This window comes from Sitodiplosis mosellana, unplaced genomic scaffold, assembly GCF_009176505.1.
Source record: "Sitodiplosis mosellana isolate CC-2019 unplaced genomic scaffold, AAFC_SMos_1.0 Smas_scaffold_12, whole genome shotgun sequence".
In the NCBI taxonomy this organism is placed as follows: Eukaryota; Metazoa; Arthropoda; class Insecta; order Diptera; family Cecidomyiidae; genus Sitodiplosis; species Sitodiplosis mosellana.
The window spans coordinates 537,987-562,065 of NW_022595254.1; the positions used below are offsets into that span (position 1 = coordinate 537,987).

Consider the following 24,079-nt stretch of genomic DNA (forward strand, 5'->3'; position numbering starts at 1 on the left):
TTAACTAGATAGATGTGTGCGAGACCGCAACTCAAGCAGCAAGCGTTTTACATAAACAATATATGTATATAGCGATGATCATCGCTGCTGTGGCCAAATGATGGACAATCACAAATGCAAATCAACTCAAAGGAAGCATTTGCCGGTGCTTCAATGTAGATAGATCATGCTTTGAATGGAAACAAAAATCGAATGCGGCAAAATCATATGACGTAATGAATGTATTAACAAACTGATTGTTATCGTAGAACGGGTTTGTTTATAGATCGTTTTTGATTGACCTTTTTTACTGTCTTTTTTCGTCTCCTTGGACTTTCGATACTGGAAATTTGCTCTTAAGCAAGTCTATTCTTAGCGAGAAAATATTCCATAACAAAACAGTTCAACCAAAAGCAGTTTTGTTCTAATAAGAAGCAGTCAAATTTGAATTCGCGCCAAAGTGCAAGTGTATCATTTGTTGAACATTCTTCGATTTCTGGAAATAAAATTGGTAAAATATTACAAACTAATTTTTACATGATAAAAATGCTGTTTGGTGTCTTTGTTCCAAAATTAAATATAGTATTCTAAAAATAATCCAGGTTAGTATATGTATCATACATAGGTCGTTTGGTATTGACTGTGAAAATATCAAATGTTCTCCTTCGCAAATGTTCGCAGACAAGAGAGAAAGACGTCTGCTGTAAATACGTTACTGTGCATAAGAATGCGTCAAAAGCCGTGCTTCGGAGCGATGGAGCATCCAGTGGAAGCCGAAAATAACGCATCCAATACATTCGCACATAATGCGCCCAGTCGACGCTCACGCTCCGACTATGTGTACGTGTGTTTGTGTGTGTAAGTGAGTGCGCGCACGAAACGCATGCGCTAACTAGTCGTTGTAGGGAGGTTCATAATATACAGCACATTTGACAGTAGTTTTTGATTTGCTTTTATCCCGTATTTTTGCCGTCTCTTGCATTCCGCGGTGCCGACAGAGACTCACTTTTTTTGTTCAGCTTCTTCTCCACTCTTCGCAATGGTCAGGTCTGTGTGTGTATGGCATCATCGTTGTGCGTGTATTCGTTCATTTGTTTTATGTGAGCCCAATTGCACACAAATACAAGTTTACGGTGGAACGCGAGCACAGTGAGACACAGTCAGTGTATCGGGAGAGAGAAAAAAAACGCAAAACCCGAAAAAAAGTTTTATTGTTGTTTCTTGTGTGTCGAAAGTGTGTTTAAAAAAAGAACCATATTCTAAGTAGAAAAAAGTGCGAAACGAACCAAAAAAAAAAAAATCAACGACCAACCGAAACTCTGGTGAGGAAACGGGCAAATATTGTGTGCAAATTGGTGTGTGCAATGTCAAAATTGGATTGAATTCAGGTGCGTCTTGATTTCAATGCAGCAAACAAAAAATTTATTATTATTTTTCTTCGTAATTAAACGACGAAAAAATGTGCATACATTTTGTTTTTCCTGTTGAACCAAATCGGATCGAATGCAACGTATTTCGCAACCAAATTTTTTTTTGTCGGTTGAATTTTGCAGCGGCGCTAGTAAAACACATACACAGTCCAATTGCATTGTACTCTCGCTTTCTGATGACGGCGCTTTGCAATAGCAATAACAATAACTCAAACGATTGCCCGCTTTTATTGAAGGAACCAAATCAATCTAAATATTTGAATAGTTTTGTTTTTTTCTCTTGATTTGGTTTTTGGCGTTTTATTTTTTTTTCTGTTTTTGTTTTTTTATTTTCTGTTGCGATCGGTCGATGTGAATTTCGTCACCGAATCATTTAGCACAATCTTCAGGTGAAGTGTCGATGGTCGCGGTGTGTTGTTTGTTTCGCTTGAATAATGCTAATTCTGTTGCAATTCGGCGATCGTCTGCCGAAAAAGTGCGTCGAATGAAATGCCTGCGAAACTGGTTGCTCCGCGCTCCAATGCATTAAATCATCTTCGTTCAATAAATTTGTTGTATATTTTTTTTTCTTCTCGAAATCCAAACGAAAAATACACACTATGCCGAAGAGAAGAGAGCGAAAAGTGAAAATTATGAGTACATCAACAAAATAAATAATTTCTTGTTGTTGCTTTGAAGTATTATGAAAAAGAGCGAGCAAACGAGCGAGAAAGAATCGATTGTTGTTGTTGTTATAAGTTTTTTCGTATTGTGCTCCCACAGACGGTATTATAAATGCACGCTATAATATGCTATAGCAGCAGCAACAACACAGCGCGGTGCTATATAAATATTTGTTATATGTCTATATCATTGTGCATACAACATTTTGTATTTTCATATAGTATACCGACTCACCGATTCATTCGATGCTTCGTTCGTTCGTTCGTTCGGCTCGTTCATTTTTTATTATTATTATTCCGTTTATTACATTCTACACACCGAATGCATGTATAAGCCGACGACGACGACGATGAGCGTACAAACATAGAAACATCATCGGTACATTTTTATATGTATAAACATATATTTCTATATATATATCGTACGTATTTACTGATACCGAAAATTCACGTTGGGTTGTTACATGGGCAAAGACGACGACGGCGACAATGGCAAAGAGAGACGAATTTTGTATTTTTGCTTCATTTTCTTGCTGCTCAGCGATCGTTTGGGTCGCAATTGCTGCTGCTGCTGTTGCTCCGTTGATGATGTTGTTGTTGTTGTTGTTGTTGTCGTCGTCGTCGTCGTCGTCATGTTCGCGTATTTCGTCCGTCTTTTATTCGATTACACTTTGTCTATTTTTTTTGCTCAGACCGTCAGATTCGGTCGTCGGAGCTGTGTAAGATATAGAATGAGAAAGAACGAGAGCGAGAACTGACTGCGAATGTATGCATGTGTTAAATTTCTTATTCCATTTTATGCCTTTTTCATTTGTGCTGTGTGTTGATTTTGTATGTGCGTTGTTTTTCTTATTCTGCTTCGATGGTCTTTTTTCTATTCTTTCTTGTTATTTTTTTTTATATTATTGCGTTCTCCGTCTATCAGGCCGTGTTGGATGTGTTATTTTTTTTTTGCTCTTGGTCGTTCTTGATATTTATTTATTTTGTTATGTTTTTTTTTTCGTTGAATTTTGTATGATTCTCGCCAGTGAGTAGTTGTTGTTGTTGCTACTGCCGCTTGTTTTGAGGCCTTTCCATGTAGAGTATGTGAATGGTTTTATACACATTTATTTTTCACAATTTTATTCTTCTGTCGTCGCTGTTATTGGATTTTTTTTTTCGTTCCTTCGTTCTCTCTTTTTCTTCTATGTGTGTATGATTCGTTCATCGCATTTAAATTGCTGTGCGTGCTGTTGGTTTGGTTCCTTGCTTTGAGAATGCGAAAACATGCAGAGAAAGACGGAGAAAATGATGTGTCCTTTCTACCCGAGAACAGCGTAATCCAAAGCCGTTGCTGCTCACACGCACACACAACGGCCTCGAACAAACGACTACTTTGGGGATTTTTCGTGCATTTCTAAGCCTCCATTCTGCTTTTTATCTCATTCTTTGCGACCCGACAACTGTATAATTTCCATCCAGCGTGTATCAAATACTGTAAGAAGTAACAATTCACGATGAACGAAAATGCTTGTGCCGGCCCGATCACAATACGGCCGCCGACTAAGCACGAATCAAGAAGTATAATAATTGTAGGGGCAAGACGAAACACCGCCGAATAAATGTGAATCATTCTATACATCGCGTACTGCTATAGCTGATCAAGAAAAAAAAATCTTTGTTGTTTTCTTCGTTGATTTCAATGAAGCGCGCGCGAAGAAATCTTACATTTGTATGGTACAATTCACTGCACGGTTCTTTTCCATTTGTCCACTTCGCACGGCAAGTAAAACGCGCACGAATGCATGCGTATGTATATGAGTGTCATTGTGTGTGTGTGGATGCGAGAGATGAGAGTTTCTTGATGTTCGTTATTTTTTTCGTTTAACATTTTCGTTCCAAGACTTTGGAATAAGCAAAAGATCAACAACAACAGCAAAAAAAAAATAAACATCGAAAAACGAATTACAACGAATCGAAAGAGACGGAGGAAAACAAATCCCGAAGAGAATCATTATACCTGTGGATAAAGAACAACAACACAGAAGAACGACAACAACAACAACATAAAAAAAAAATTATACATTTTTCGTAAATGTATTTTTAAAAAAAGGCGAACGCAAGAGATAGACAAACAGATTATAAAAAAACCAACTACAACGAAAATGTTATGTACTCGCGCGGTGTATGGACGATCTATCTATATTTGCTGTTGTTTTGTTTTTTCTTCATATACAACTTCTGCGTTGTTTTGCCTCGTTTTTTTTTGTCGTTCGCTCGCTCGCTCGTTGTACACACAAATGTACGCACTCACCAAATCAAAAGGAGCTAACAAGCTCGCTTAGAACACATCACATAACAGTGAACTGAAAAAATAACGACAGAAAGAGAGAGCAAAAGCGAGAGAGAAAGAGAAAGGAACTGAGAAGAAGAAAAATAATCTTCATTATTCCCGTACTGCATTCATTCAAAACGAAAAGATTTACTAATTTTGGATTCATCTACATCATCACAGCGCATTCTTCGTCGTACTCGTTTATTTTTTTTTCATTTTTCTCTTTCGTCGTTTGTTTCTCTATCCGTTTTTAAAATATTTTGTTGTTTGTTTCGTTCGAAAGGCCCAATCTGTGCGGGCATTGAACAGCGTAAAAATGCAGGAAATATCCAGTATTTTAGTGCACAATCTACGGAGTGTATCAAAACGTTTTTCAGTTTATTGAACAGCAAACCAAAAAAAAAGTTTACGAAGATAAAAACAGCACCGAAAAAAATAAAAGAACACACACACACAGAGAGAGAGAGAAAGAAGAAACGATTGCAAACAGCATTTTCTAAAAATATATCGATTGTGTATTATGGAATATTTACAAGTTACCGGGTAACAGTTCGATTGACACGAAGGAGAGCGAAAGGGTGAGTGAGTGAGTCAGTTACTTTGATCGTGTTTACACGAAATTTTTGTGCGCGCCATGATTACGTGCCGAACAACAACGTTGCGCTTCAGAAAAGAGATTTTTCGCGGTCAATGCAATTTGGTCGAGATTTTGAATAGCGAAACACACAAAAGTGACACGCAGAGAGCGAGAAAATATACGTACACACAGAGAGAACGCGGAGAAACAGAGTTAACATTTGCAAGAAGATTGTGCATATGAGTCATTTTATTATTCATTTATGTAAATACCCGACGAACACGAGGATTCTTCTACCTGTGAGAGTGTCGAATTGAACAAATCAAAACGGAGAGAGTGTTTTTTCTTCTTCTTCCCTGTTCAATCTAATCAAGCGCTGCACTTGAAAACATGATTGATGATTACCAGCGGATATGTGTTGGTGCATAAGTTCATGGTGTTTTGTTTATGTGTGATTGACTAGAAATCGGTTTGTTTGCCGAGACGTTCCATTTGTACGAAGTGGAGAAGTGCCATAATACGCAGTGCTCGTAGTTTGTTTTGTTTTTTCCTCTAGATCCAATTCTTCTGTTTTGGCGCTATTCAGTGTATACAATTGTTGTGAGCGTGTATGTGAATTGCTATAAAATTCACTATCGCTGTTTTTCGGTTGTTTTTATTGCCAGTCCGGACCGTTCAATTGTGAGTGCTTTCGTAGTAAATGCAGTGTTATCGAAATGGAAAAAAATTACGCGCCATTGCGTATCATTGAGTTCTCCTTTAGCTGTTCGCCTTTAATTTGATAAACATCCTAAGATACAATTGATAAAACGTAATCTCGTCCATTCATAGCACGCAATTCACACTGAATTGCTGTAACCAATTGAAATTTCAACGTAACGTTTTTTTTAAATTTCTTTGCTAACATTTTATCGTCATTTGAAATACCATTTGTCTGTTTGTGTGTGTGTGGCTCATTTGTGCAAAAATCAAGTGACATTGTGCGCACGATGCTGTGTGTTTTTGTCAGCTTCTTTCGTATGTCAGCTCATGGCGCGGGTGACAAGCTCACCGAACTTTGTCGGAAAAACCGATTAAAATAACAAATTGACGCGCAAACGCTTTGCCCAATGTTTACTTTGGATAATGAAAAATAAACATTTCGCATTCGGCATTCAACTCAATGGCTTCACATTTGTGGTTGATCGGAAGAATTTTGTTTTTTTTTGCTCTCTGTTCGTTCGTTCGACGAATTTTCCATGGCATCTTTTGACTGGCGCACAGTGTGTTTTTGTCGCCCAGCATATTCAGCATCATGAGAATTTTCCAAAAATTGAGCTAAAATATGAGTGTTTTACCTCTGCATTACGCGACAACTTTTTTTCATGGTGGATGCTACTTTCACAATTCCATAAAACCATTTCATTTCATTTGAAAATTTTGTTTACTTGAAATAAGAAAAAAAAATCCATAAAATTTACGAATAACCGTCCTCTTTTACTTTAACATACAGTTTGACTGAGCCAGAAATAAACCATTGATATTACTACGGACATTTGAAACATTTATTGCACCAAAACCGACAAGATGCAGGCAGTCGTTGGTGATGGACGGAAGGGTGACGCAGCGGTGAGTCTCAAATAAATTTCTCCATTTTTATTTAACATCATATTTTAATCAAATGCAGAATTTCTTTCAGCTTGCGTACGAACTGGAGAAATCATTGCAAAATGTTGAGGTGAGCTCATTTTTCTTCCATGGCTTTGTTTAAATTTTATTTGTTAGCACATTCATCGGTTAGAAGAACACAAATATTTGGCATTAATGTATTCGCATTTGTATTTTGCAGCAGCAAGAGCAATTGATGTACGGTGAAGAGGGAACATGCACATTGTGCTCGAAAACATTTGCCAGAAAATCATCGTTATTGACACACATTCGAAATCACACAGCTGAACGAAAATACCAGTGTCCAACATGTCAAAAAAGTACAACAACAACAACAAAAATCAATACTTTTGTCTCGAAAGTACAAATTAAAAATCGATTGATAACCAATTTTTGTTCTCCTCCCATAGCATTCACACAGGCGGCTAATCTACGGAATCACGAACGAATCCATTCACAAGTGCGTCCGTATGTGTGCGGTGATTGTGGAAAAGCATTTACACAAATCACAAATTTGAATGTGAGTATTCGAGGCATTCTGTCTGTTCGGGGCGGCAGTTGGATAAGATGCGGTTCATTAGATATTCAAATCAATTTTCAGTGGAATTTTTCATCAAAATTCGTTATGAATTAATAATTTCATTTATTTTCCGTAGAATCATCGTCGGCTACATACAGGAGAGAGGCCGTTCGTGTGCATTGAACCAGAGTGTGGCCGATCTTTTGCACAAGTAAGTCGGCTGAATTGATGCAAATGAAGCGGAATTCTGAAATGAATTTCTCGATTTTTTCCCCGTCGTTTAGGTTACTAATTTAAACAACCACATGAAATCGCACCATAAAATCCAACAATACCTTTGCAATCAGTGTCCGCGTCGTTTTACGCAGGTGACATCGTTGAATCAGCATCTGCTGCTGCACAGCGGTTTCAGTGGACTGGTCTGCCCGCAATGCCCCGACAAAACGTTCAAGCAACAGAATCAGCTGCAGCAGCACATGAAAACCCATGGTTTAACATTTCCATTTGAATGCACGAAATGTGATGAGAAATTCTTGCAAGCGGCTCATTTCAATCAACACTTGGCCCTGCACGAGGAATTCAAGTTTCGTTGTACCATGTGCTCGAGCAGTTTCAATCAAGAGGCATTGCTGAAGAAACACATGCAGCGACACATCGATGGTCGTTATCATCAATGTCCCGAATGCTCCAAAGGATTCACCCTAAAGAATCAACTGAACAAGCACATCCAACTCGAACATGCAAGCAGTGAAGCGGCTCGTTTGCTGAACAAAAAACGCACCTCAACAATTGCCGGCAAATTCAATTGCTATTTCGACAATTGTGATGCTTACTTTGAGTCGAATGACTTGCTGAACACGCATTTGAACAATGTACACGGATTGGCGTTGATCAAAAGTCAGAATGCTGGCACAGCCAATACGGGTGGTGGTGGTGGCGGCGGAGGTGGAGGCCGAAGCAAAAAGAATAAGGGAGATCCACATGCGCACTCAATGTTCACGGAGCAGCTAAAGAATATCAAGGAAGAAGAACCACACCACCATCATGCTCACCAACAACAGGTACCACTATCGTTGCCCCTTGGAATTTCGTTACCATTACCGCCATTCATGAACGGCAATGGTTCGTTACAGGCACAAACACAGCATATGCCACAACAAATGAACGTCATGCTACAACATGCTCATCAACAAGTCCAACAGCACATCCAACAACAGCAACAGCAGCAACAACAACAACAACAGCAACAGCAACAGCATCATCATCCGCAAAACCATGCCCATGCCATAAACATATCGAAAGAGAAAAACAAGTGCCACGAATGTAATATTATCTATTCAAATGATACCGACTACAAAGTTCACATGTACTACAAACATTTCACAAATGCCAATAAAATGTAAAGCAAATGGATTTGTTTGGTCGGCATCGTCGTCGTCGCCGTCGTCGCGTCGTCGCGCAAGCTCGACACACTCTCTCTCTTTCGATATTCTATCGATTGGCATTTTGATCGGCCAACCGATTGCCAATGGGAATATACCGTTTTACACACTTCTATTTCGAAGCATCATTTCTATTTTCTAACGGTCTCTCTCACTCGACGAAGTGAACCATTTTCTTTGCAGTTGTTTTTTTTTATTCTCCAGTGATTACATACACGAAACAATATTTATGTTTCGATCGACATCGGTGAACAGAAGAAGAAATATGCCGCTAAACGAATTTATTTTATTTTGTGATCTCCTCAAAATTTCTCGAAGCCAATTTCATTGGCACCAGTTATTATATTTACTTCGAATAGCATAGCTTCCAAAAACAAAAACAAAATTGGGAGATTTTGGAATTTATTTTTAAAAAAACACATTTGGTTCAAAATTGTCACAACAATTTTTTTACCTGGCATTTCAACTTCTGTTCTCCAAGTCACACATATGCAAACCTACAAAACGATTACAATAGCTATACAAAAACTCTTTTTCTGAAGCAACAAATTCAAATTGGTTTAAATGAGAAAATATAAAAACAAAAAACCATTTAATTTGATAATTAAAAACAATGTAAAAGTGGACAAAACAAACGACTAGTACCAGATATATTGAATAACAACGTCAACATAAAACGGTAAATCTATCGAATTAGGTTATATTTTGAACAACAAAAAAATACTATGAAAATGATAATGAATTTTATCATTTGAACACTTGATATTGTGTGCAAAACTACTATCTAAAAAAAATGGTTGGAAACAAATAACAAGAAAAAATGATAAGAAATTGTGTGACTCAACACATTTTGTTAAGAAAGAGAAGGAAAAAGGACTGAAGTAAAATTGATGAACAAAAAATGAGAATTCACTGGTGAATGACAATGATTTCTGGATGAATAAAGATTAGATAGTTTTGCACAGAGACAACCGATTATAAACAAAATGAAGAGAATAAACTAAGATGAAATTTTATAATTGATCTAGCCATTAATGGAAATTCATGTGCACATTTAGAGAAAAAGTCGCAAAGTATAAGCAAGAACAAGAAAAAAACTAAACAAAATCTATTTTATTTTTCTCTTGGAATTCGGGTCATTTTCTGTATGTGGGTATTTCAATGTATATAAATAAAAAACAAACAGAACCTGCGCCAAAAAAACAAAAAGAACGGGAGAAATTTATACTGATGAAGAACTACGTGATTTAGTGTTGTCTTAGTTTGTCATCAGAAGAAAAATTCTATTATAAAAAAAAAAAACTTGAGAAGGCAGCGAAACATTTTTTTTGTTTTTTTTTTAAATATTTTTTTAAATCTGTACCAACAAAAAAAAATCAACAACATACTTGATTTTATTAAAATCTGAAAGAACATTAATTCCTTAAGCCTATTTACTTCCATACCATTTAAAGGGAAAAGCAACATGAGTGAAAAATTTCAACAACCGATTTATAAATGCTTTTGCAAAACCATAAACATTAAGAAGAAGAGAAAGAAAAAGAAAGTAACAAATCATCGATACACATATTATACAAGAAAACAAAACAAAAAACAAAAAACATCAACATTAATTTTGTAAAAAAGGTGAAGAATCGGATATTGATAATTTTTTATACATCGCTTTTTTTGTTTGTCGAATTTATTTTATTTTTTTCAATTTTGATTTGAAAGTTTCGAACATTTTTACATTTTACTCATTTGAAAAAATTCTATTTTTATTGTAAACGATTTTATTTTTATCTCCTCAAACAAAACACAAACAAAATTAAATTGCTTTTATATATTAGAAAGTCGCAAGTGAATAAAGAAAAAAATAAATAAACAAAAAATTATTATTGGATTTCAAATGATGAAAACACACAAATTCAAAATTAGTTTAGCGATAGCAATTCAAGAAAATTTAAAAATTACTATTATTGATATTGATGATGATAATTACAATAAAAACCAGCAAACAAAATCGTAATAAAACAGTCCTCTGTGTTTCGTGTTATAATTGGTAGTTGAGTCACAACATTTGTTTTTTTTTTTTTGCAAAATTTTCGGTTAAAATGATCGAGACAAAATATAATTGGGATTTCCTATTGAGCATTCAACATCCGAAATTGGGTAGACAGTTTTAAATTTGGCTTCGCCCAAAAATTGATTCTTTTGACAAAATATTTTGTTTAGCAAATGAACAATTGAATTCTAAAAAAAACTCATGCTGATTATTAATAGCATTCCAAAAATGTTGCACCGAGTGCCTCTATGAAAGAATGAGCGAAACACATGCGACAATATGGCTAACGATTGTTCGTTGTAACATCTAATGTCTGAGTATTCGAAGGAGATGTAAGAATTACGATTGTGTTAAATTGGTGTTAATTTGTATGTGTGCCGTGTAAGCAATTAGGTACAAACAATGAGAGCAGTAGACACACAAAGCGAATGAACGAGCGAGCGAGCGAATGAGTAAGCCTAACTGATACCAAATAGAATGTGAATACGAGGTGACGCATTGTTGCTAATGATCTGAAAGTGATAAGAAAAACGAATCAATGCGTCAGTCGGTGTGTGTATACCGTTAGCTGTGCTTTCTATGGAACTTTCCGCTCTCCCTTCGTAGTGAGTCACACAGCAATAATCTCAGTAGCAGTCACAGTCTAAAATCAACACTCAAGACAAACAGTCATTCAAACACATTCGAAACTATTTCGTTTTTTTTTCTATTCGACGAAACTAAAAGTTGACTAGTTTTTATTGCAATATTACTATCTGAATTGGTGTTAAGTTTTTTGTCCCCCGATTTTTGTATAGTGTTGTTAAATTTTACAAACAGTTTTTCTTTATAAAATCTGCGATTGTTTCTGATCGTTCGAAGAATGAGTCCATTGGCACCGCAAATGAACGGTATTCAAACATTCAACCATCGCACCGACACCCAGCACAGCCTAGTCGATCCGACTTTGTCGAACAACGAGCAAAAATTCGTATATTCATTGGGTGCTTTGTACGGGATGCGTCACAGTCAAAGTCGAGTGCCAAATTTGAGTAATCGTAATATGCTCTCATCGATTAGCCGACCGGATGCTGTTCCCAGTACGAGCTTTCCGAACATGTTCAGCTTTAACGTGATGTCATCGGCTTTGGGCCAAATACACGGTGGTCGTCGCACACACAATCACTATCAGTCGGCACCACGACTTAACCAAAATCGTCACAATGGTGGACACACGAATAACGGCGCCATGAACGGTGACCGGCAAAGGCAACCAAATCGAGGTAAGACGTCGCGCATGACTTGATACTTTTATCCATCCAGAGATTTGAGGTTATGTTACCCTTAAATTACCGCTTGTCATTTTTTTTCTGTTTCTACCATTAGATAGAGGTCATAGCAACGGTGCACACAGCAGTGTTCAAGTTCGACTATCAATCCGAAATGAAGTGAAATTGAAAGAAGCGGAGAATGCATGGAAACCGACGTTTTTGCAAAAATCCCAACCAAATGACAATGACAACGCTGCCGATCTCTACAAACAGGTGCGTTCAATTTTGAACAAATTGACGGCACAAAATTTCGGTGTGTTGTCACAGCAATTTCAGAACTTGCAAATTGATACCAAGGAAAAATTGGTGGAGGTCATTAATTTGGTGTTCAACAAAGCCGTTAACGAGCCAAATTTCTCGGAAGGATATGCCAAGCTGAGCCAATACCTATCACACTGTTCCAAGCAAATCGATTCATCGTCCACTGAACGTGCATATTTCAAGCGAACGCTTATCAACAAGTGCCAAATCGAATTTGAACAGCATGTGGCCAATAAAAATACCACTGTGGCCGCTCTCGCACCGCTCATGGAAAAATTGCAATCGTACGAAAAGCAGGGCGATTTAAATGGCATTAATGAAATCAAAGCCCAAATTGCGGAAGAAGAATCAACGCTGCGGCGTCGTTTGGTGAGCACCGTCCGTTTCATCGGTGAACTCTACAAATTGGACATGCTGACAACTAATATCATGAATGTGTGCATTAGTACGCTCGTTCGTGAGGCGGCACCAAATCAAGCGAATTCCAATCAGGCCAATGAAAAACTCGAATGCCTCTGCAAATTGTTGACAACTGTTGGCGGAAAATTGGAACGAAAACCATCGGCCAACGATAATTCCGACAAAACCAAAACACAATACCTAGACCTTACTAATTATATGAACCAACTCAAGCGCATCGCTGACAACAAAATTCGCAACTTCAAAGCCAGCACTCGCATCAAGTAAGTTTGTTTTTAACACAATTTCAAGATTCTGTCAGAAAATTGAATTGATTTTTGCTGATGTTTTCGCTGTGTTGCTCATTTTATTATTTACTCATCATATTTTCATTCGTATTTTGTTGTTTTTGCCAGGTTCATGATTATGGACGTCATCGAGCTACGTAACAACAAATGGAAGCCAAAAATTACCATCGCTCAGACACATTTGACAAATGCGTGAATGCAACCGCACACACAACAAGTGATTCTGGAGAGACTGATTTGCTAAAATCTCAACTAATTACGAATTTTAAACAATTAATTTTAATTACATTTACATCATTTTATTATCTATTCCAATCTTATCGAGAGTAAAAATAAATATTGTGAAAATTATGTGAAAAAAAGTTACAAAACTTTCAAAATTTGTTGAGCGTGCAAAAAAAGCATCATATTTTCTTTTTTTTTTTAATATAATTTATATCTGTATATTCGCATGTAAGAAATTGGTGAAATTGTGTACAAAAACGAGTTCCTATCACATTTTGTGAGATGAGTTCATGTGTCAAGACGTGTACATTATACGTAGAAAAAAAAAACTTTATGTATGAAAAAATTCTGAAATAAAAATCAAAACAAATTAAAATGGGAACGAAAAAATGCCGAGGTTTTGTTTTTACGAGTTGGTTGTTTGCATCTTGTCTTCTTGACACAATGATCAAAATTCGCAGAAGGAACAGCAATTTGGCCGTGAGTTAGGTCAAAATGACAAAAGACATTGAAATCTATGGAAAACAGGTAATATGCCCAACGATGATTTCTTTCCTGTGCTACTCATTGATTCGTGTCATTTAAATGACTAGAGTCAAATTTCCAGGAAGATTTTTTTTCGTCCCTATCAATTTGAATGTCAAAAATTACGGTTTCTGAACGAAATTAGGTTCATTTTTTATTAAAAATTTTAATGGACTCATCCCTTCTCTTCCAACCAAACTAAATGAACTATGAAACAAAGCGATGCGAAGAGAATATTTCACTCAAAAAAAAACAACAGAATGCTACAGCACAGTTTTTCTATAGAAAAATCCAATCCAAACAAAAGAATGTGCTTTGACAAATTGATATTTGGCAAAACAGAAACAAAAAACGTACTCAAAATACAGTGTTGGAAGAAAATATTCAGATTTGATGGAGCAATTCATGTTTTCAGAGCCATAAGTAAGCAGAGTCTTTCCGAAAGAGCAAAAAAAAATTAATTGAAGAATGCTCTCTTAACGCGTATAATAATTTGTTGCAGTGACTAATGAAAATTCGACCAAAGTAAGTGCATTAAAATTCATGTGTCGAGTGTAATTTAATTAACCAGATGCGACTTTAGTCGGCTTGGAACGGGACAACAGAACAAACAAATCGAAATGAATCATTAATAATATTTTCCTTCAGGTTTGGAATGGTTCGAGTGTGTACGTTAAAAATAATGCAGTGTGCCGATTTTTAATTTTTACTCCGTGGTCAATTTGGGTGATGTGCTAGTTTTTTTTCCTTTTCAACCGTATAAATGTATGCAACATGACAGTATGAATGCGGTGTTGTGATTGCATTGAATGTGTCGTATTTGAATATTAATAATTAACTGGGACAAGTGGACTAATATTTTATGGGTGAAATTGCCATTAGTGTTGGTTGCAAATATTGTGTTAACGACACTGACGAGGACGAGGGCGCACACATATAATGCGCACGCCGTTCAAAATAAATGTCATGATGCGTTTTATCATATGGATAAAAACGAACGAGAGCTATCTGTGTGACAACAAGGCTCATTTTTAATTTATAATGGTCTAGCGTTGGTGCGACACCGGTAACGCGCACACACACCCTCAAAACATGTGCATGAAGAGCCGAACGAGAAAAAAATCAGACACACACACACCGAACCTCAATGCGAAAGGCAAACACGAAAGCGAGTGAGAAGAGAGTGGCGAGACGAACTGAATTTACCAAATGGACCGATGTTGATGTAAAATGTATTCCAAACTGCATGCATATTTAAAGTTTTATCACTTTTCCGTCGGTGGGTCGGTCAGTCGGTGCGAGTTAGTATGTGTGAGTGTGTGTGTGTTTTTTGGCAACCAACATCCCGGCAGCCACTGTAATAAATGACAAAGATTATTGCATCGTCTGGATTAATGGTATCGGTCATTTCAGTAGGGAAATGTATGTATGTTTGATATGCTGAAATTCACTCACTCACTCTCTCTCTCTTTCTCACTTGCCAAAGCAATTGAAATGAATTTAAAGTAAAAGCTTCATTATTAAGCGCACTTTATACATGACACGACATGGTGCGTTCACTTATCCGTTCGCAAAGAATTATATGTTTTTCCGAATGGATAGCTCAACGATCACAAACAAACATTTCGTTAATGTAAGCGCTAATTACACCATTTAAATATACGGAATGTGTTTTTTTCTCGTATGATAGAGATGGAGAAAAAATGGAAATGAAAATTTTGGTTGGTTGCGCGAGCGCGTTCCAAAATGAATGAAAAAAATAACAGCGCATTGGCTTCAGCTACCGAGAGAGTTGCATTAAGTGCAATTCAGTGTTCAAAATGAAAATTAACTGCAAGCGACGTGTGCGTGAAAAATATAAATTAAAAACGAAAATAAATGTTAGCAACAATGTGTGTCAAGTGGAGCCATTGAGCAAATATAGGTTTATAGTGAGAATCAACGAATGAAAAATTGGATTTGCATAAACTTCCTGTTTACGACATTATTGCTCATTGATTCATTTTCAGTCGTTGCTGTTGCTGCTGTGTTTTTTTTCCAGCTCGGACGCATTCACAAAATCCTCCTGAGCAAACTAATCCCGAAACTAATTCAAAAACTGTTCACCGAATGAACGCCTCTCTTTCGAAAAATTGCAATACGAGTAAATATTGTGAACGGTCTGTTGTTGCATCGCAAAAATTGGAACGACTTCATTGAATCGAAAATTTGGGCGAGTTTTTTTCTTCTCACTGTTTGCTGTTGATGCAACCGATTGGAAGTGGGATGTTGAAATTGGATCGAAGAGAAAATGAGTGAGAATGTGAGAAAATGAATGAATGAGAGAGAGAGAGAGAGAGAGAGAGCGAGAGAGTGTATAAAAAATGAGACCGTATTGAGTATAAGTGACGAGTGGTGCTTTTGGCGCAGAAAGTGAGAGCGAATGCATACAAATATTTTTTCATCAATTTCAGCTTCATTAATTTCGGTAAACGACTTCGACACTTGAAAAATGCGATCGACATCGAGGCGACTACTAGTCCCCATCCAGCCGTACAACGGAAAAAACCAATAAAGCGTTGAGTACCATTAAACACCTTTAAGCTGTATCTTCTTGCTGGCCGCCCATTTAACAAAATACAGTATGCGGTAGCATATTCCATGGAGAGAGAAAAAAAACACCAAACCAGAGAAAAAACAAGAAGAATACATCGATACCAGTCGTAATAGGGAAAAAATGCTTGTGTTACATAAAAATTGGTTATTTGTGAATGGTTCTTTCAACTGGCAATCAAACAGCACTTGATATTTCCGCATTTCTTCACACAATCAGATAAAATGGATGAATCCAAGTACACATTACAACCACCTTCATCATACAATGGATGAAAGGAATGCGGGCGACGACAACAACGACGATAGCACCGATGACAAGTGAATACATGAAAAATCGCTTCCATGAAACGCATAACAGATTTGTACGATTCGGTGCATTTTTTGAACTGTTCTCGTTCGTCGTTCACATTGCGGAATAAAAATTTGCAACACCCTTTCAAATATAATCACACACATTGAGGCAGACTATTAGTTGATGCTATTTACTAACACATCAATTGAAAATAGATTTTATTAGCTCGTTCACAATGTTGGATTACATCTCTCGCAGGCATATTACATTTTCGATTTGGTTGAATTGCTGCCACTCTGCTCACTTTTTTCTCTTCGTTTTTTCGTGTTGTTGGTGGTGCAATATACTCGTTTACAAGATGTGCATTGTTCAAACTATTCAGTAGATTTTTCGAAACAAACAATGATGGTAAGAAGGCAAAACAGTTACCATATCGACATACTTCCATGGCATCAAAATGTACCGTTTATTCTTCTTTTGTTTCTTTCATTTCAATGCAGCCCCAAGAAATGTTTTTCAATTTAGCTGCACATCTTCAAATCTCGATTGATCAAACTGTTTCCTTTCTCGAAATCGTTGATTCAACTTCTTGAGATTTATAACACTGTTTTAAATAAAAATCTGAGTCGAAATCTGTAAATGAACAATGGTGTCAAATCATTCATACGTTAAAAAGACTTCTATATAATCACTTGGATCATATTGCTGAGTTTATTTGCAGGGGATTTGTTGTTTGTTTGTAGTTGATGTTTCTCTTTTTCTTTCTTTCTTTCGCTCTCTTTTCCGCAGTGTATCTGTTTAACTCAACAGCATGATTAACGTTTCAAATCTGTTATTCAGTGGGTTAGTGATTCACTTTTTCATTTGAAATTATTGAAATAAAATCACTCACAAAAACAATATTGAATCCGTGTCGAATCTTTCTTACGTAACGGTGGCTTTGATCTTGTATCATGAGGGATTTTAATTAAAATCGTTCATTTGAATGTCATTAACGTAGTTTCAACAATTCATTCTCCACGGAAGTCGGTTGAAGATGAAAATATATTACGCCAAAGAGAATAATGCAAAACACAAAAACACGAAAAGAAAAAAGTGAATTTCTTGAGAAAAACATGCTATTTACGAATTTGCGATCGGTTTCTGAATGTAAGATGGTGTTTGGAGAAACCGTTCAACAAATGTTCTTCATTTGTCTCATTTTTAGATGATGCTATACGAGAAAAGAGTTCGAAATGGCATGCTGAGAGACATCAAAAACATCCATTGCTTTGCCAATGATAAATTTCGCTAATTCAATGGGAACAATGTTTTGAATTAGTAATGCAGCATTACCCAAATTGATGATGTTCTTTGAAGTGTATTCCTTGCTTCCGGAAATTTTCTGTCGATAGAAAAAATAAAAACGGGAAATCGAAAGTAAATGACATAGTAATGATTTAGTGATGAGTGGCTGCGAAGCAATCGACTATGCCACTTCAATGCTCCGCTAATGTCGTATCCAATGAATAGCAATCAGTGTATGCGTTTGCAAATGAAAGTGATATCTTTTATCTATGCAGAATAGCAACAAAAAATGATATAATACAGAGAATTGATGACGAGCGTGTGTGTGAGTACAATGTGCCACATTAGTACAAAAATATACGTATCAGAAGATTCACTTTTTACATGAAAATCAATTTCATTTTTGTTTATTCAGCATATATATATATATATGTTACTCGAACGGAGTCGATACAAATGCATGGCACAGTTACGACAGCAGATGGAGAAATGGTAAGGAACGATATCCCGTCACGTGACGTCATCAAAATGAAAAGAGAGTATTCCCATGGAACGGAAACATTGCTCAAATGGGGTCGGTGATGCGTGTAATAACATGGGTGTATATATCGATAACGTATTTGCGATTGAGAAGTAAGGTGTTACTTACTGCGGATATCAACGATAATCGATGTTTGATTATAATCATCAATCGAAATACAAGACTCAAGTTTGATTCGATTTAAAGTTTTCTATTATTACCATAAAGTGGTTGGAGCGATTTCAAGATTTGCAACTAACGGTAAGCAACGGCAAAATATCCAATACTTTTTAGTCAGGTGCGAGTTTCTTTCTTGTTCTCTCACTCAATCTTCCACGGATATATTATCGACTAGCGAAATTGTTTACATTTCTTCCCATTCCGTTCACTTTCGATGATGGTGTGATTACACTACGTTTAAATATGAAAATTGGACCTACAGTTACCAATTTATACCTTTTCCCTTGGAATACATATATTTTGTCTATTTTGAAACAATCAATTTGAGTTTCGATTTCATATTGACTAAAATCTACTGGTGAAATTACTCGATGGTGAAATGTTATCTCTAATTAATAAGTACTGTGCTGAGAGCAGAGTGTACTCAATTTCGCATGTACAGATTGATTCAAATTATTAATATACAATATATTGGGAATATAGTAGAAAAACGCTCTTCAATATCCATTCTCAGCCTCTCTGAGATTCGGCTCGTAATCTGGGCGCATCTGGAAATATTCATGTTGGAATTAAGGATAATTAGTTCAACAAGCTGAAGAACTTTGAGCTGGGAATAAACAATTAATCACTTTTATTTGTCGTAGCGGATTTAATTGTGCCACCGGATATTGCAGCCTCTAACGAGACCCGCGCATTTTCGAAAGGTCGAAAAAAAGTAAAACCTTTTTTTTAACGTGATAACGCTAATTTATGTATGTTTTTTTGTTCTGTTTTTGATCATAATCGCGGCAACAGTGCTGGCAATACGCACTTCCGCGTATTGCTTCACAATTTGAAAAGTATGTCATTGTGAAATTCACATACATTCGACCTCCGCAAGAAAAAAACCTTGATTTGGCTTATTATCATCAGTTTCAAATTCCGATTTTTCGCCGAATTTAATTTTATTGTTTGCTTTTCATCATCAAATAATATGGTGCATTGGTTCAATTTTGTACGTGATTTTCCAGCATTCGATACAATGTGAACGTGAGTATCTGCACTTCAACCCAGTTTTGATCTTAGTTCCCGTTCCGAGTATTGTTCGCTACACACAACATCGAAATACATTGAATCTGTGGCAAATATACCAGATAGAGCAAGTTCAGTGGCAAGTTTTAAATTGGATTAATTTATAGCTTCTGACGCTTTTGCGAGTACAAGAGAGAAAAAAACCCAACAACATCAAGAAAAATCTCTGGGCTTCGATATGAGTTTAATTAAATAGTTTTTCTGATGCCATTTCAAAAAACGACAATATAATTACGAGCGAAGAGAAAAAAATCATTTTTATACAAGAAAATTAAATTTTCATCAAAGAGAAAAAAAGAACGCAGCAACAGTGTTTCTTAACTCACTTTCATCATGGACGATGCTTGGGGATTTGCTAACATCATTCTATTGAAACAAAATAAACCACTTAATAGCATTACAAAGAAATGGTTAGAACTTTTTTTTTCATCCCACTTGGAACAAGTTTTCCGACAAGTCGACAAAACACCATTTCAAAAGTTAATTTCAAGTGAAATCAACACAAGAGAAGAAATAATTACAGTAGAAAACACTAAACTTGACCGAAAATGTAATATTGTGATTTTGATTAGAACACAAACCGTATTCAGAACCAATATTTCGAACTATGTTGGTTATTGGCACAGTTTTGAATGAAATTGTTTAAAACGTAAAGTTGCGTGGTTGAAATCACAAGTTTTACACAGGATTTCGAAGTCACTTACATTTGGAGTTGATTCGTTTGTAAGGGAGATTTAACTCTGTAACGTCTCTCATGTAGAGTGTGGACCGCATATTGTCATACATTATGCATCGAATGAGAAAAATTATTGAGTTCCCGCTGCTAGTTTTGAATTAACTGATAATTTTGCATTGAGTTCACAATAAACGAGATACACACAACTTGCGTCGATGTACATTGAAAACAAACATTCAAGAGCTTAACATAAATTTAAATCATTCATTATCAAGTGATCAAATTGAGTCATGGGCACAATCAACGGATCGCAAGCGCAATATTTCATCCGAGCATCTATGCCCAATAAGATTGATTGCTCAACACTTTAGCATCGAACTCAGGCCACTCAAAAAAACTTCTGTTCATTCTCATTTGAAGAAAGTAATTTAATTGAATTCATTGTTTGAGACTTTCGGCGCTTCTAATGAAATTTATCGAGCATTTTGGGATATTATCTGGCGAAATGAGCATTGTTGTCGACAACAGGTGAACACATTTGGCCAGAATGGCTTGGTAAATGGCAGTCAATTGAGAGACACAACCAAATCAAGTGGCTTGTGGTAACACGAAAAGCCTTCAACCACCCGACCGAAATTATTCATGAAACAAATGAACAAATGACGACGATTCAGTGCTTGCCGAACGAATGTTCAACGCCATTATAGTCGATGATTGTTCTCGGGGAGATACACGCAGAGAGAGAGAGAGAGAGAGAGAGAGAGAGAGAGAGAGAGAGAGAGGGCATACGGGGCAAAGAAAACAATGCTCAAAGTCCTTCTTCTGAATGAATTATTCATTCATTGTGGTAAACTCGATTCCACTAATGATAAGTGTTATCGAAATTTCCAATGGAGTCTATCAATTTTGCCAACAATGAGCATCGATTCACATCCATCACACAAAAAGGGGTTTTTCCAAAGAAGACGATAAGCGAAGAAGACGCGGGCCGAGCGCACATTTTCTTTTGAAATGGTTACCATCGAGTCATGTTACATAATTTCATTATGAGAAGCTTTTTTTCCAACAAACAACATTTTTTGTTTCGTCTGAAAACATGAATTTTCAAGACGATACGTCGATGTTAGTTTTAATTCAGCCCGATTCATTTGAAGCAAAGCGAAAGAAACGCTCTTTCGAAGGTCGAAGTAAAATACGAATTGAATTCGGCACAAGGGAAACATGAATGCCGATGGCAATTGATTATGGTGTCATAAGGAATTGAAATAAAAATATCGATTTCGATTTTGCCACGAAAAAAATAGGGAAATGAGAGGAAAAATATATTGGCACAATTTCTCTATCGCGAGAAAACATCGACGTTCAAAAGAATCTTGTTGATCAATTCCACTGCCGGACATCCGGTTGAACCCTAGGTTATAGCACATCATTTTTTCTCCATTTTCTATTCGTATCGTAAAGAACGAGGAGAACGGTTGCATTCTTGACAACTTTGACATTTTGATGTACACACACATATAAAAACGTATGGCGGATTGGAAAACGTCAGCAATGAACTAAACTATCACTTGGTGTAGCAAGTTCATTGAATGTGTGAACGGGTGGCAATATTCGATGACTTCAAAATCATATGAAAAACCACACAAGTGTTGACAGTGCAAATATAAAATGTATGGCGTTTCCAATCTCACCACTGTTCACCACAAGCAGTCAAAGCATTAATGTGAATGATGCATGACAACGTGACTTTGACAGCACACGCATATGAATTGTTGTCATGTTTACAGTCGGAAACGTCAATGCAAAATCTCCAGTATCCAGTTTCACTCTACTTTGGAATTTCAATTTGATTGCGTAGAAATGTGAGTGAATTGAGAAATGTGAAAGGCAACATGGTTTGAATGGTATTTTTTATTTTCCGGAAGGAGCGAGTCCCCAGAATTTTATAAATTAAATATTCAATTACGATTTCACTCGAGGCTAGTTTATGACGTATGAAATACGTGTTGAAGCGCAAATTTCCAATAAAATGCGCCATTTTTTCTATTTGCACTCAGAGGCAATGACGATAAGAAAGGAAAAACTTCCGCGTGAAATATTCATCAGGATTTTCAATTCGAAATAACGGGGGAAAAAAGGTAGAACGAAGAGAAAAAGGTGTGTGTGTGTTCGTATTAAAAAGTTTTTGATTTAATGTCTTTTCTGTTGTGACTTTCGATTTATATCCCGGATCTCTCTCCGGTTAGAAAGTTTGTGTGCACAGTGCACACTCTTTTCGTTGAATTTTATCACGAACAAATTCGCAGTGAGATATTTGTTGGCTTTGATGCGCCGTCCGTATACACCGTTGAAAAATTCATCTTATTTCGTCCGTTGTTTCAATTCAATGAAAAAGAAGAAGAGAAAAATGGACGCTTTTCAGACAATTTGCGCTGGTATTTTATTAGCATGTCTTTATTGCATATTTAAATAGATTTACAAAGCACAAACGATCGGCCATTGACCGTAAGATTTCAAACGAAGTGTTATTTCTTCGACGGTTGTGCGCCGGAACGTCAATAACAATAAAAAGTTTCGATTCATCATTTTCATAAAACATGAATTATATAGAAGAAGATGAAGACGGAGACGACGAAAAAGAGCACAAATAAAAAAGTGCTCGAAGAAATGAGAGAAGCAGAGAAAATTGTTGTGTGAAAAGTTGAAGCTGCGTTGGGGGATCTGCTGCTCATCTTCATTGTCATTAAAGTAAAATGCTCGATAACTTCCGCTGCCAAGAAAAGCGAGAGCAATAACAGAAATGCCGAAAGACTTTCACTTGACACGGCCCGAACTTTCGAAAATTGATTTGAATGCCAATAAAACAAAAACAATTGAAAGAGTTTCGGAATTGAGCGCCAAAATATGCCAGCATAAAAATTTCCAGATGAAAATAGTGATGAAGATACAAAACTTTGACTCGTTTTTATGGCAAAAATCAAAAACCTTCAACGCCAACAATAAAGAAAAAACTGAACCAACGAAAACATATCGAGTCACTTTTCAAAATAAATAAAACATGATGATGATGATACATAAATCTCCCATCGAAACCCGTATTTTTTCTCTCGTCAGCACAATCGATTTCGGTGAAGAGATATTGTGAAATGTCACAAATAAATTTTCCATATAAAGTTTTTGACATTATCTCAAGTTGGTTGAGCAGTCATATAAAACCGCAAATTATTCGATTTTCTTCTTCAAATCAACACACGCAAACATATTTCGAGAGTCAATGTGTGTGTGGGAGCTGAAGTTAAACTCTTCGGGCGACGAATGCATTGAAAACAGAACCACGACACTTCATAGCAGATATGAGCAGGATGATGAAACTTGTACACAAATACCACCCGATTGAAAACTTTCCAAATCCTTTAAATGTATGGATTTTTGATGGATTTTACTGTTGCTCAAACGAAAAGCCATATTTTATGTTAATTGAATATGTAAGCGCCTTACTATTAGCCTAGTTTCAATCCATCAAAATGCCCGCAATCATTTTCTTCTACGAATTAATACTACGAGATTTAAAGTGACACACAAGTTTTCACATTTTATGTTCAAGACACATTTATTTATGGGGTTGAGAAAGAAAACATCACGAGCATCAATTAAATTATGTGTGGCCCACACAGTGTGGGAATGTTTTGATTGCGGGCTCATAACTAAATTTCCAGTGAATAAATTTCGTCCCATTAACTTGTTGGCGTGTGAATTGTGTGGTCAACAGTTCAAAGTCATTCATCGCCGTGGAACGTCTAATTTTTCAATAGTGA

The 24,079-nt window shown here is 36.4% G+C and overlaps 2 protein-coding genes across 34 annotated transcripts; both read left to right on the forward strand.

Annotated features, from left to right (window-relative positions):
- Window positions 1-375: 375 nt before the first annotated feature.
- Window positions 376-9,678, forward strand: LOC129567696 (gastrula zinc finger protein XlCGF57.1). Of its 33 annotated transcripts, none has more exons than XM_055444859.1 (8): window positions 1,223-1,367; window positions 6,455-6,570; window positions 6,629-6,679; window positions 6,791-6,929; window positions 7,020-7,129; window positions 7,266-7,340; window positions 7,414-8,190; window positions 8,263-9,678. In XM_055444859.1, the coding sequence occupies exons 2-8, from the start codon at window positions 6,529-6,531 to the stop codon at window positions 8,530-8,532; spliced, it is 1,464 nt and encodes a 487-aa protein (XP_055300834.1). In that variant the 5' UTR covers window positions 1,223-1,367; window positions 6,455-6,528; the 3' UTR covers window positions 8,533-9,678. The 33 variants fall into 33 exon arrangements, with proteins under 33 accessions (XP_055300815.1, XP_055300828.1, XP_055300834.1 ...); XM_055444862.1 differs by having other exon boundaries at window positions 6,794-6,929; XM_055444865.1 differs by having other exon boundaries at window positions 6,641-6,679.
- Window positions 9,679-10,579: 901 nt separating this feature from the next.
- Window positions 10,580-13,255, forward strand: LOC129567698 (eukaryotic translation initiation factor 4 gamma 3-like). Its single transcript, XM_055444871.1, has 3 exons — window positions 10,580-11,877; window positions 11,981-12,869; window positions 13,002-13,255. The coding sequence occupies exons 1-3, from the start codon at window positions 11,478-11,480 to the stop codon at window positions 13,087-13,089; spliced, it is 1,377 nt and encodes a 458-aa protein (XP_055300846.1). The 5' UTR covers window positions 10,580-11,477; the 3' UTR covers window positions 13,090-13,255.
- Window positions 13,256-24,079: the final 10,824 nt, after the last annotated feature.

Bases quoted from the DNA above. Each gene is read 5' to 3' on its own strand.
- LOC129567696 (XM_055444840.1), top strand. From the start codon at position 6,529: ATGCAGGCAGTCGTTGGTGATGGACGGAAGGGTGACGCAGCG. The intron at 6,930-7,019 runs GTACAACAACAA...CTCCTCCCATAG, and splicing joins GTGTCCAACATGTCAAAAAA to CATTCACACAGGCGGCTAAT. The intron at 7,341-7,413 runs GTAAGTCGGCTG...CCCGTCGTTTAG, and splicing joins GTGGCCGATCTTTTGCACAA to GTTACTAATTTAAACAACCA.
- LOC129567698 (XM_055444871.1), top strand. From the start codon at position 11,478: ATGAGTCCATTGGCACCGCAAATGAACGGTATTCAAACATTCAACCAT. The intron at 11,878-11,980 runs GTAAGACGTCGC...TTCTACCATTAG, and splicing joins GCAAAGGCAACCAAATCGAG to ATAGAGGTCATAGCAACGGT. The intron at 12,870-13,001 runs GTAAGTTTGTTT...TGTTTTTGCCAG, and splicing joins AAAGCCAGCACTCGCATCAA to GTTCATGATTATGGACGTCA.